Genomic DNA, 14,159 nt, shown 5'->3' with positions numbered 1-14,159 from the left:
TTCTATTAACAGCAGATTACGTAAATGTTTCTTTGCTTAGACTACCAGCTGTCCTATATGCAAAACATTTTCATTGCTTTTATTTCTTCTTTATTCACAAATACATTAAATTGGGAGGGGTTGTTTTTAAATGTTGTTTTATCTTGTTTGTATCCAAATATAATCTGAAACATTTAAATAAGTAAAAAGGTTGTTCATCCTTCTCCAGTATAGAAATTAACAGATTTTAAACCTATTCTAAAATACATATAAAAGTACCATCTGACTTATTATGAGGTTTTTAATTTGAAATACATAGAGAAAACCTGCCCCATAATTACATATTTAAACCACTACTGTGGCCTAAAATACAGCTTTTATGTTTTATGAATATCCCCAATTCTTAAAAAAAAATCATTTTAATTTGCAATGTGATGTATGTCTACTGCAGGAAGAGAAAGGCATTTTATGAAAGGGAAGTTATTTTTTCTAAATAATAGAGTATATATTAATGTTTCTTGAAGGTTTGAGAAAGCTACAATAATATACTATTTGATCAACTCTAACTGTTCTTTCACAACTACTTAGTAAGGAGATTTTCTTGGGTTTTAATTAAAAGCTTGGTTTTGTATACTCCTAACTAGTCTTCAAACCATTACCTACACCATACCACTAAGGCACATAAATAAGATTTCCCTTCAGTCTGGCTTTTGCTCACACTTTTAAAGAATATAGACATATCCATCCTAAATACAAGTTCTTGTCAACTCAGATAAATTTAGGGTTTTTTCCTAAAAGGAAAAAGTTGGTTTTTTTTTGTAAAAGAAAGAAAAAAAAAAAGGAGTATAGGATCCCAAATAACATCTACTCATACCCTAATAAAATTCTAAATAGAAAGTTCTTAAGGAAACACAGGCCAGTGACCAAAAAATCGTTGTAAACATCCACCAAGGGCTCTGGATTAACCTGCCAACCACATTATCCGTAATCTACATGAATCAGCTTATGCAGCTTTGATTTTCTGTCAGAGATGCAAAGCAAAGCTGCCAATTTGAATGCAAATAAACAAACAAAAATAATCAATCCTTTGCATTCATTAATTATCCACCCTAATTTAACTTTAGCTGTACAACACAATTATGAAATCTACATAAAGGACCAAACTCCCCAGTCCTAGTATGAAACATAACTGCTGTGGAGATCAGCAACAATTATTGCAGAAAGGTCTATGTACTGAGTTCAAACAATCTCCAGTCGAATGAAACATGTAACAGGAAAGGAAAACATCCTCCACACAAAAACAGAAAAAGTATTTGCACATTATTAATACAAGTACTAGCAAAAACACTAAAGAGTGCTTTTAATCAACTGGTAGTTAGATTTGCAGAAAACAATCTCTATTAACAACTACAAACCTATGCCTTTAATGAAAACAGAACAAAAAACTAGCCAGTTATAAAACTGGCTGTGACAGAGTAGTATTAGAAAGACACACTATGCAACCTCACACTCCAACCCATCTTAGGTAGGTGAGGTTGTTAAGCATATACACAATTCATCACCTGTGTACCACAACTAGCATTTTGCTCAAGTGATTAACTATGTATTTGATTAGATAGCCTATTTAATTAAAGGCCAAGTTCTTAGGTATACAAACTACTAACATGGTATTTACATTTTTCCTACAGTCTCACATTTTAACGATATTATAATCTGGTTTCTTGAAGAGCACTTTCTCCAACAGAGAGTTTTGGGAAATTAATGAGAAGCCTTTCCTATAAGGAAAGCATACTATAGCTTTACTAAATTAAAATTTTGTATTTGAGACCACCCAAAATAGCCACAATTAATAAATCTGGAGGAAAAAAAAAAGTTTTTCTTAAAGGATTCATGCCTTCTCTTTCAGCTTCTCAGATTCAATATCACAAAATTAAATCCATTCCAGTTGTGCTTGAAAGTAATTAACATCTAAAAGACAAATATAATACTGTGATTACTTCTTCCTCAGTCTGCCTCTTTGACATGTATCTGATCTCTCCTATGCTCAGCACTCACTCTTCTAATACCCAGTTTCTTCTATCTCCCCTTCATTACACAAGACAGAACTGTTTACTCTTGAAAAATAACGCCGATAAACCCCACACAGATACCCCAACAACCCACCTTTCCTCTCTGCTCACTGTTCTTTCTCCCTTCCATGCCTCAGCATTGAGAGCAGCTGGTTTGCAGTTCTTCAGCCCTATCCTCAGTTCCCTCCAGTTTTGCTCCTACACTTCATAACCCACAGCATCTGCTCTTAAAGATCTTAAAGGCCTTCTTTGCACACAGCACTTGTAGTCCACACTCAGCCTCCCTCCTCAGGTGTCTGGCCAGCTGGCCACTCAGGGCATAACCAGCCATGCTGCTCTTGCCCCTGCTCATCTTCCACAACTCTGCACCCCTAAGTTTGCCTCCAGCTTCTCCAGCCACCTCTTCAACAAGGTGACAAGAGATGCCCCCTCTCTGATTTTCTGCAGCTTTATTTCCCACTTGGTATCAGCAGACCACCACCTACTCTCTCTTGGCACTCATGTTTCTTGGCAACTGGTTCAGTTTTCAAACCTTTGTACCTTCCTCTAAAGTCATCCCTTCGGTTTGGAAGGGCCACCTCAAAAAGATCTAGTAATGTCAGACATAAGAACAATAAAGCAAGCTTTTCTATGGTTAGACAGATGGGGGACTATCTAAACAGTGAGACTGGCATTGTGACCATTGTGACACATTAGCACAGACTAATGAGTTAGTGCTCATCAGCAAAACAACAGCAACTCTCTTTAGGGCTGCTTCGGGAATTTCCACATGCACATTCAAATGTGATGGTGACCATGGTTACAAATGGTGAGTAGATCATTAAATTTTGCAATCATACCCTCCATACCCAAGGAGTTGCTAAAACAGTTGCCTGAGCTACAACTATGCCACATGAAATCTGTGGATATCACACCTTTCAGCAGAGAAGCTGTAGGAAATTCAAGAGTTAAGTAGCATTCAAGCTGTTTTTTCCTTTAAAAAAAAAAAACAACATTTGCAGCAGCAGACCTATAACTAAGAAAGTAGCAGTTGCCTTGGCTTTGTGGGGGATTCAAATGAAAATGCAGAAAGAGGGATAGAAACCAACACGGGATCTTCCCAGGAGCAGGAGGAAGTCATAGAGCTGAAGCTGGGAAAACAAATAAGGATGACTGCAAAAATAGATGCCTGGCAATCAACCCTAATGCTTGCAGACCAGCAGGCACACAAAACTGAGAAGTTTCAGAATCTCACTATATGGCCCTACACCCCATTTACACTAGCTTGAGGATCAGAATCCTGAAATCAGTGCTACATTAAGTATAATGTATTTGGAGCAGTGAGAATTTAAAGAATTCTTTATAGTAAGAACATCTTATTGTAGATTAAGAATTGCATTTTTTCCAAAAAGGGACTAAGCAGCTTTCTCCAACTTCCTGATCCAACTCCTGTATCTTGAAGATATTAAGATAATCTTCAGAAGATGATAATGTTTAATAAAAATGAATTCTGAATTTTACCTGCTATTTGCAATCAGGAGTTCTACAGTAGCAGCTTCTTTCACCTGCACACTGCTGAAGGCTTGACAATGCACAACCAAATTATGAACTTCCCAGGCAATGCAGTTCGTGGACTTACAAACACAGGCTGGGATCAAAGAACACCAGAGGAGCGAGGTATACAGGTAACCACAAAGACCTTTATGTCACATTTCTTAAGGGAAAGGTAGGGTAAAATTCAGATGACAAGAATGCCACAGACATCAAAAACACTGTTCAAATGAAGTAATTAGAGCTTTCAGACACCATCCTTGGGCCACAGACATGATGAAGAAGTCATTACTGAGCGTCAGTCTGAGCCCGATCACTTTGTGAAGAGATATTTCAAGCTACCATCCCAGTCCCACAAATACAGTGGGTAGGTGTAAGCATTTCTGTATGTCTACGCAAAACAGCACTGCTACTTCCTTACTTTTACAAAGGCCACACAGACAGACTACCCCAATCTAGCTCACAACTGGACTCAGCAGTACATTTGCCTTCCTCATCCCATCTTCAGAAGGATAGAAAAAAAGCACAGGTGAACTAAAACTGCAAAACTAGAAGTAAACTCCATCCTCTGAAAAAACAAAGCATTTAAGAACCACAAATTCAAACTTAACATCAAGACCCCCAAGAAGCTAAGAAAATGTTTGGCATCTTGTAGGCTATTCCAGCTAGAAGAAAAAAGCAAGTATCAAGGTCTGGTATTTCTTGTTTATGTAGAAGTCCTGTTTGCAAAAGAAAGGAAGACTAAAACATCAAAAGAGTATTTCATTGCTCAGAGCCCTCGAGAATCTGTTTAGACATCAGATGACTTACATCCCTCTTCTCTAAGCTTTCCAACAGGATCACACCATAAGCAGCAGCTCAGAGCATACCACCTTCCCCACTGTCAAAACTTACTCCTGTCAGAACAAATACTTAGCAAAATCCTTAGTAGAGAGAGCACATTCCTGAGCAGCTCTGCATTTGCCTTTGCCTTCAGCAGTTTTGTACTTGCAGATGGTTCATTGCTCCTCACAGCTGTCTGCATACAGCCACTGCTCGTTTAGTTCAACCTTTCCCAGTTGCATTACGAGAAAGCCCCAAACATTTGGTAGCATGCATTCGCTAGCTATAAATAAACATGTTACTACAGGTCTAAAGTTCTATGTCTGAGAATGTTAACAAGAATGTGTCTAGTAGTGGAAAGGAATTCACACACAAACACCTCCCTGGTGTCATCCTGTCCTTATAGCCATCATCAACCATCTTGACATCCTTTGAAAACCACCTTACACATTTCTGTAAATGGACCACATCTCCCTTGCTTCTCACTGTAATATGTACATAATACGCAAGTTTCAGACTTCTAAGCTACACCACCAAGTACCTAAGATATCCTATTACAGATGTACTTAATTATTTTTTTTCCAGAAGTGCATTAAAAGCTTCAATAACTAATCTCTTCCAGAAAAACAGACATTACTTGCTTGTTAGGAGTGGGTTTAGCAAAAAAAGATAAGCGAGTCATACCTCTGGACAGATCACCATACACTACCGTATAAAAAAACCTGGAACAGCATTAACATTGCCAATTAGTTCTACTAGCCCTAAATTAGTGTTCAGCTTTAAGCCTCAGTTGCAGGCATCAGTTTGTTTCCTCCCATTTCTTCTAACTCCGTTCTGCGGCTTCAGAGTAAAGGTTGACAACAAACTCCCACTGCTGCAAAGATTTCAAAAGAAATACTCCAACATTTTAAAACCCTTTTAAGTTGTCTGTGCTGCACTGTAATAACATTTACATTGTTATTGTTAACATTCCCAATATCATTATCAACTCGCAAATCATTCAAATTCCCCAAAGTTATGTCTATTGTTGGCTAATTCTACAACAGCTGTGACAAACATTATCCAAGCTAGAAAGCCTTTACAATTGCAGGATTTGCTACCTGCAGAATAGCTAAATAAAAGATTGGTCTTTTAGCAATACGTTTGCTAACCTGAACATGTTTCTTATTTTTATAGCTGGTGTATTAGAAGTATAAAGTCAGGTAGGGTTAATGCAACATTCCATACAATTCAAAGCTTATTAGTACTCAGTGCTTGGGAAAGGCTGATGCAGCAGCCGGCTCACAACCACTGCTACACTCAAAACTTCTGAACAGGGTGCAATCTTCAGGACTGCCTCAGGGGCTAAAGATTAGACAGAGACCATGTCTTTTCCAATTATTTGTTCTCTTCAATGATCCATAGAATTAAAGAAACCTATCTAACCAACTTACTTGTTTTGATGAAGCCTAGAAGAAAGGGTAACAATGAATTCAACTCATCCTGGCCTATAGACAATTTATAACCATGAGCAGAAGGTTAAATGCACTGTAAATACGCAGGTCCCCTGTTCTACAGTTTATAATAAGCTCATAAAATGTTACCTTACAACAAAACGAAGTATAAGACCAAGAGAGGCACACCTAATATTTGAAAAGGAATAAAAAAGCCTAAAATGTTACTTTGAATAGCTAACACACAGTTCAGTACACAATTCAGACAAATACATCTTCCTAGATTTTCAATCCAAAGAATCATTTAGTACATACACATATATATTTAAAACACTAATAAGTTTTCCAGCTAACTTTGAAAACAAAGTTACATTAATCCTGACTATTCTCACTAATTCTAGTGAAATTTTAGGGAAGATTTGAAAGCTCATCACTCTTTTGGAACAGGGTTCTTTTACACATTTTACAGAGGTATTTAAAAATTTATTTGAAATCAGAGGCTCACTGGAGAACACCAACTAAATATATATAAATACACACTGTCACATCCTATTGTACAAATTTTTTATTTTTTTTTTAAATTCAGCAGAAGCTGACAAAAAAAAAATAAAATGCGGGAATGCCAGAGCAGATCTAAGAAGACCCTGCACGTGCCATTTCAGTCCTATTTAAAACAATGCAATAGAGGGAAAACAGGCTTTTCCACTCAGGATTGTTTAATCTGCTGTAACAGCAGAAAGCAAGCATTTGAGAGAAGGGGTGAATTTTGTTTGACCAATTTTTTTTTTCCAGAACCTGTTTCTACTGTATGAAAAAGGTTTTTTGTTTCTAAACAATCTATGAAATGATTACTCAAGAGACATTCAATGATGAAAGCAGTTCCAAAGAAATCATGCACCTCTAACATTGTTGCCCCAAACTTTACATTTCACAAATCAAAGGATGATTATGGCTGTCTAGAATATATAGCTGGTACAATTTAATGACAAGGTTACAACCTTGCAAGTCCTGAGAAAGGTATTTATCTGCTTAGGAAATGAGAAGCTAGTAACTTGAATAGAGAAATATTTCAGGAATAGCAATGTGAAAATAAGTCTAAGCATGCATTATTTCAGCTGTAATGTCATGTTTTTATTTGAAGTTTAGAATCATAATTGGTAACACCTTTAAATGATTACTACTAGATACTCACTGATTGGTAGGAGATGAGATTAATAACAATGCTAAGAGTGTAAGCAAGGCTCTTCTACTCCGAAGAGTTTCTCTAACAGCCCAAATTTCCATGTTCTTCTTTCAGTGATTTCTTATCAAACATTTTCACTTTTCAGATTTAAACATGAAAACAAAAGCACCAGTAAGTGTCAGCCTGAACACTGAAGTGAATTTCCATCTTTCACTGGCAAAGATTCTGCACTGCAATAGGTATGCAGTTACCTGTTACCCTGTTACACATAGGTAGCTATTTAAAGCAAAATGCACAGATAGGATGTTTAGGTAAATAAGGAGAATTTAAAGTCCATTCTGAGTTGCGTTATCTTCACAATACTAATTAAAAAAAAAAAAAAGCCCCCACAAAAAGACATGGTTTTAATTATTACATTGAAGAGACTTTATTTACCCAAATATGCATACAGAAGAAATTACAAGTATTTTCCAAGTAAATTCTCAGAGTAATGCCTCTTTGTAAAGAAGCTTGTTATGAAACACTCCAGAAAGACTTTGCACTGTGTGTCTTGATCACACAGTACTGGAGAGAGTATATTGGAAAAGTACAGAAGAATCCCATTTTAATTATGTATCTTCCACAAGAGTAAGGAAAGGCATGTTTTGTCACAGAGCAGATGTGAAGCAAGATTCAAGGTAAGGGTAAGCAACACCCATCTGCTATAACACAGCTCTCAGCAGCTTTTCGTTCATAAAATAGTACCGAAATTGAGAAGATGATTGAGGTTAACATCACCTGAATTTTAACATTTAAAGGATAAACCATTCTCTGCTCTAATGCTTCCTTCCCCTCTATGAAATAGAAATGTTTTCTTGGTAGCCATCATTAAGGCAAGGAATAAGAAGTTCTTCAGTATCTAAGTCAATCAGAGGTCAATTTAACAAGAAAGGTGCCAGTGCAGTTAACAAAACAGAGAGAAGATGCAGTACAAGAGGAGTGTGAAGGAGAAGTGAGACGGTGATGAATCATCTACAGCAATCTTTTATAGGTCCTCCAATGAGGCAGCACTGATTTTACTATACTGATCATGCTGTCACAATACTTATTCCCCTTAAAATCTGGAGGGTTATATCCCAGACTATGACCAGTGGTGCAGCCGAACACACACACAAAAAAAAAGCAGCTGCACTTAAGCAGAATAGTTCCCTCCTTTCTCCTGCACACACATACAAAAGAAAACTACTATCAGCTGGAGACTGTCTTCACACCACAGGCTAGTTTTCCAAATTTCTCACTATTAATACTGAAAACTCCACAGCCCAGAGGAGCTTAAAGATCACTCTTTAATGGTTTCCTCTAAAAAGTACATTAATATGTATATAAAATAAACGACATCGTATATTTTGGTTTCCATTGATGCTAGTAAAATCTTTTGCTCTAGCTCACAGAGTAACCCACTTTCTCAGGCTGGAATTAACACTCTGTAAGCAGGATAGTAATGCTATGTCAACAGATATCTTAGACATGGCGTTTCCCCTTGTTTTAAGAGGGAAGAAACAACCCCACCTCAAAATAAAATTCAGAATACCTCACATACCACATACAGGAAAACAGAAGAGTATGTGTGTGTCACTGTGCATGTACTCATTTATCTGCACATACTTGCAAGCACAGAGCCATCTTGGAGGGGAGTACTGTAGCATTGCCAAAATCACTTCCATAGATATGCATAAAAGTGTACGCATGTATATGGATCTTTTCATACGTATGTGGCTGTAACCCGTAAATTACAAAGCTACAGTAGATACCCCCACAAAAAAATGGCTGGCCCTAGGCAACACAGAGTGGTCTGGACCAAAACTCATACCTAACTTGATACCACTCTAACCCCAGGTGGACCCCGGGGAGGCGAGGCGAGGCCAGGCCACGCGAAGGGTAGCGGGCCCGCCCGAGGGAAGGCCGAGCAAAGCAGCCCCTCGCCGCGGGAGCCTGCCCAGCACCACCGCTTGACAGAGCCGCCCCCGCCTGCCTCCCCCCTCCCGCGGCTCTGCACTCGCCGCAGGCACCCCGGCCCGCCCACCCGCCTCCTGCTGGGCAGCGCGCCCCGGGCCCGCCCGGGCCTGCCACCCTGACCCCGGCCGCTGCAGCTGGGCTCCCCGTCACTCCGTCCGCCTGCCTCACCAGGTTACCCCTCACACGGTGCCCCGCTCACCTCAGCCAGCCGGGCAGCCATACCGCGGCGGCAGGCAGCGAGCAGCAGGCGAGAATGAATGGAAGAGAAGGAGGACAACAACGAGGCGGCGTCCGAGCTCCCTAGCAGCTACCACACAGCTTAGTAGCTCAGCTCCAGCTTAGCTCGGCTCGGCTGCCGGCGCCTGATATCTTATCTCGCGGCGGCCGCCCCGCCTCTCGCCGCTGACGCACTCTAGCCGCTGTGCCTCGATTCGCCGCCGCTCGCTCTGCATCGCTCGCCACGGCGGCTATCGGGAGCTCCGTGATATCACTCTCCGACATGGCAAGGAGTGCGGTAGCTGCGCGATCGCGCACTGCGGGCGGCTGACGTGGGGTACCTGCACCATCGCTCCCCTCCGTGGCAGCTAGAGTGGTGCCCGCGCTGCCATCGCTCACCACGGCAGCAGCCCTGGTGCCAGTTTCAGGATATCATAGCGTCATGGAATGCTGTGGGTCAGAAAGGACCTTAGAGATCATCCAGTTTCAACCCCTCTGCCATGGCCAGGGAAACTTTCCCCGAGACCAGGTTGAGCAAAGGCCTGTCCAACCTGTCCTTGAACGCTGCGAGGGATGCGGCAGCCACAGCTTCTCCGGGCAACCTCTATGAGTGTATCACCACCCTCACAGTCAAGAACTTTCTGTCATCTAATTTATAGCTATCTCCCCTCTTTCAGTTTAAAGACATTACCAGTTATCCCATCCCTACATGCCATTGTATAAAGTCCCTCTGCACATTTCTTGTAGGCCCCTTTAGGTATTGGAAGCTGCTCTAAGGTCTCCCCGGTGCCTTCTCCAGGTGTAACAAACCCAGCTCTCTCAGCATGTCTCCATAGCAGACATGATCCAGGTCTCTGATCATCTTCCTGGCCCTCCTCTGGACTCACTCGAGCATGTACATGTCCTTTGTGTTGGGTGCCTCAGAGCTGGATGCAGCACTGCAGGTGGGGTCTCATGAGAGCAGAGTAGAGGGGCAGGGTCAACTCCCTTGAGCTGCTGGTCACGCACCTTTTGCCACAGCCCAGCATACACTGGCTTTCTGGGCTCTGAGCGCACACTGCCAGCTCATGTTGAGCTTTTTGTCAACCAGTACCCCCAAGTCCTTCTCCTCAGGGCTGCTCTCAACCCAGTCTGTGCCCAGCCTGCATTTGTGCTTGGGATTTCCCCAAACCATGTGCAGGACCTTGCACTGGGCTTTGTTGAACTTCAGGAGGTTTGCACTGGCCCACCTCTCAAGCACGTCAAGGTCCCTCTGGATCCCATCCCTCCCCTCCAGGATGTTGACCACACCACACAGCTTAGTGTTGTCCACAAACTTGCTGAGGGCACTCGATCCCACTGTCCATGTTACTAACAAAGATGTTGAACAGCACCGATCCCAATACTGACCCCTGAGGAACGCCACTTCTCACTGATCTCCACTTGGTCATTGGGTCATTGACCACAACTCTTAAGAGTGCGACCATCCAGCCAATTCCTTATCCACTGGGTGGTCCATCTGTCAAATCCATGCCTCTCCAATTTAGAGACAAGGATGTTGTGCAGGATAGTGTCAAACGCCTTGCACATCCAGGCAGATGACATCAGTCACTCTTCCCTTATCCATGCATGCCATAGCCTCATCATAGAAGGGCACCAAATTTCTCAGGTATGACTTGCCCTTGGTGAAGCCATGTTGGCTGTCATCATTCACCCTCTTATTGTCCATGTGCCTCTACATCAACCTTTGCTCTGAGCCAGGAAAGTACTAGGTATATAGCTGTGGTGATATTGGTGGGAATGAGGAGGCTGGCACAAAATGGTGTCACTGCCCACAAGGGGGACAGCAGTCATTACATGGACTTCTCAGTGCTCTCTGCCAAAGGCAGGTTTGTCACTCCAGATCCAGGGGAGCAGGGATTCAGGATCTTAATAATGATGACATGCATGTCTGAAATAATGTAACTTTGCTAAAACTATCAGATTACAAGCCATTTGGGGAGACAGCCTGAACAGAACTTTTTAAATTCAGTGATTACCTTAGAAATCCATTTATGACCAAGCTTTGACAAAGGTCTCTTGTCTACAGAAAGGGTGCAGGGGGACAGGGAATGGGGGTTGCAGTCAGTTCATCATGCATTGTTTCTGCTGCTCCTTTCTCTTCCCCTGTTCCATTGTGGAGTCCCACCCACAGGAAACAGACCTCTATGACCTTTCCTAATGTGAGTCCTTTCCACAGGCTGCAGTTCTTCATGAACTGTTTCAGCACAGGGTCCTCCACAGGCTGTGGGTGGGTTGTGTTCTTTACCATGGACCTCTATGTGTTGTAGGGTGACAGCCTTCAGGTCTTAACCAAGGGCTGCAGGGCAATCTCTGCTCCAGCAGCTGGAGCACTTACTCCCCTTCTTCACTGACCTTAGTGTCTGCAGAGCTGTTACTCTCACATATTCTCATTCCTCTCAGTTGCTGTTGAGCAATACTTTATTCTTTCTTAGATATGTTATCACAGAGCTATTATCACCATCACTGTTTAGCTCAGCATTGGCCATCTTTGGTCTGTCTTGGAGCCAACTAAAAGTGGCTGTACTTGACATGGGAGAAGCTTCTGGCATCTTGTCAAAAAAGCCATCTCTGCAGTCTCCCTGCTTCCGAAATCTTGCCAACCAAACCCAGTACATCCACAGCTGCATAACAAAGTTTGCTTCTGTCTTCTTATATTGCTGTAGTAAAGACAGACACATCAACCTTTCTGGTCAGTCTATTCCACATGCGGAATAATTTTTCTGTGTCTTCAAAAATTTCATTACATAACAGCATGTAACAGAAATAACAGTTTCTAAGTTAACACCTCCTTTTCAATTTCCAGTTTCATAACCTGAAATCTCCCTTTTCCCTCTAAGTACTGTATGAGTTTTGCTTTCCCAGTCTGAACTTTTTTTGCCTAGCCCCTACTCTCTCAAAGACTCCATGTTCAGCCTCCATGTTCTGTGTTCTGGTATGAAACCATTTTTGTGTAGTTATAGTAAGTTTTACTAGGAGGTGAATATTTTTGGATCATCTCAGGATTATTTCATAAGTTTCTTTCATCTGCAGCTTCCATTTCTTGACAATCTTCTTGCTCCCCAAGTACAGAGTGGGCATTTATAAATAAACTAAAGGTGCTGTAAATAAACCAAATAGAAAGCTTTCTCTTTGTCATGGTTTAATCCCAGCCAGCAATTAAGTACCATGCAGATGCTCACTCCCAGCCTCCCTCCTGGTGGGATTGTGAGGTGAATCAGAAAAGGGTAAAACCTGCAGGCTGAGATAAGAATAGTTTAATAATAATAATAGAAATAATAGTAATAATAATAATGTTATCATAATGGAGAGGAATAAATCCTGAGAAACACAAGTGATGCACAATACAATTGCTCACTACCTGCTGATCGATGACCAGCCCATCCCTGAGCATCAGTCAGTGCAGTGGCTTTTTGCCAGCTCCCCCCCAGTTTATATACTTGGCATGATGTTCTGTGGTATGGAATATGCCTTTGGCTAGTTCAGGTCAGGTTTCCTGCCTCTGCTCCTTCCTGGTTTCTTGTTCCCCTCCTCACTGGCAGAGCATGAGAGACTGAAAAGTCCTTGATAAGAGTAAGCACAACTTCGCAAAATTGTCTCATTCAATTTTGCAGACGCTGGTGCATGGTAGGGGATGTGATATACCCACTCAATGCCATTCTCTTTGACCCAAATATCTATGAGGTTATTCTGAAAATGAGCCCCCTTATCTGACTCTGTTCTTTCTGGGGTTCCATGTCACCATAAGACTTGTGTCTCAAGGCCCAGGATAGTGTTCCGGGCAGTGGCGTGGGGCACAGTGTATGTTTCCAGCCATCCAGTGGTTGCCTCCGCCATGGTAAGCACATGGCACTTGCCTTGGTGGGTCAGTGATAAAGTCAATTTGCCAGGCCTCCTCATATTTGTACTTCAGCCATTGTCCTCCATACAGGAGAGGCTTTAACCGCTCAACTGCAGTTCATGTTCCACATTTATGGATAACCTGTGTGATTGTGTCCACTCCTTCATCATAAACCCTATATGTTCATCATGAATCTATATGTTCCATCTCTTCCTTGATGGCCTGAGGTGTGATAGCCCCACTAAGATATAAACAATTCGCCTTTATGTCGTCAATCCAAATCCAAAACAATGGGAAGGTGAGAATAAAATATGGATAATTCCTCCTTACATTGTTTTGAAGAGTCATAATAATATAATATAATATATATGTGGAGATCTTCTGACCTCAAGCAAATGGAACTGTGTTGTAAACCACCAATACAGACCTCCTCTTGTGCTGTGTTGATACTGCAGTCAGATGTGTGATTACCACACAAGCAGACATTAATGGCATTAGTGTGCAGGCCTTTACCCACAGCAGTGCTGCTATTCATAGCAAAAGGGCATTAACAATGGAGAGACCTGTAAGTGTGTTCAAAGAAGATACCATGTGGAATTGTAGATGTAGAAAGTTCTCAAGGAGGGCTCTACCATCACAGAGCAAACCAAGAGAAGACGCTTCATAGAGGCAGAAAACCAGCTTTACCATTCTAAGACTGCCCAAATTTGCTTGCTCAAACATGTAGATGCTTTATTGTTTCGCCCTCTACTATTAGGACTGCCTGCAATCAGTAGTCTGCCCTCAGCAGGATGCATACCTCTTATCCCCCCCATCTGCCTGTACAATGCGCTTATTATGCAGTTAATTTGAAACCTGGCCTTGTGGCCTCTGTCCTCTTGCTGGCCTGTCCTGGGTTCAGCAGTAGCAGTCATTTTTCTCCTTCTTAGTAGCTGCTGCAGTGTTGTCTTTTTGACTTTCAGCCTGGGAACAGCGCTGATAACACCGATGTTTTCAGTTGTTGCTCAGTAATGTTTACTCTGACCAAGGGCTTTCTGAGTCTCATGCTCTTG

At 41.7% G+C, this 14,159-nt stretch overlaps 1 protein-coding gene across 1 annotated transcript in view; it reads right to left on the bottom strand.

Annotated features, from left to right (window-relative positions):
* FAM169A (family with sequence similarity 169 member A) overlaps positions 1-9,295 on the bottom strand; it is a 39,409-nt gene extending 30,114 nt beyond the window's left edge. Inside the window, exon 1 of the mRNA XM_062612437.1 lies at positions 9,211-9,295. Coding sequence (XP_062468421.1) covers positions 9,211-9,231 — 21 coding nt within the window. The 5' untranslated portion in view covers positions 9,232-9,295. The remainder of the gene's footprint in view (positions 1-9,210) is intronic.
* Between the last annotated feature and the right edge of the window lie 4,864 nt (positions 9,296-14,159).

The sequence above is a fragment of the Pezoporus occidentalis genome, unplaced genomic scaffold (genome assembly GCF_034315485.1).
Source record: "Pezoporus occidentalis ecotype Australia unplaced genomic scaffold, CSIRO_AGI_Poc_V1 ctg16, whole genome shotgun sequence".
In the NCBI taxonomy this organism is placed as follows: Eukaryota; Metazoa; Chordata; class Aves; order Psittaciformes; family Psittacidae; genus Pezoporus; species Pezoporus occidentalis.
Note: the sequence above shows the minus strand (reverse complement) of the source record. Positions and strands in the feature narration are given on the sequence as shown.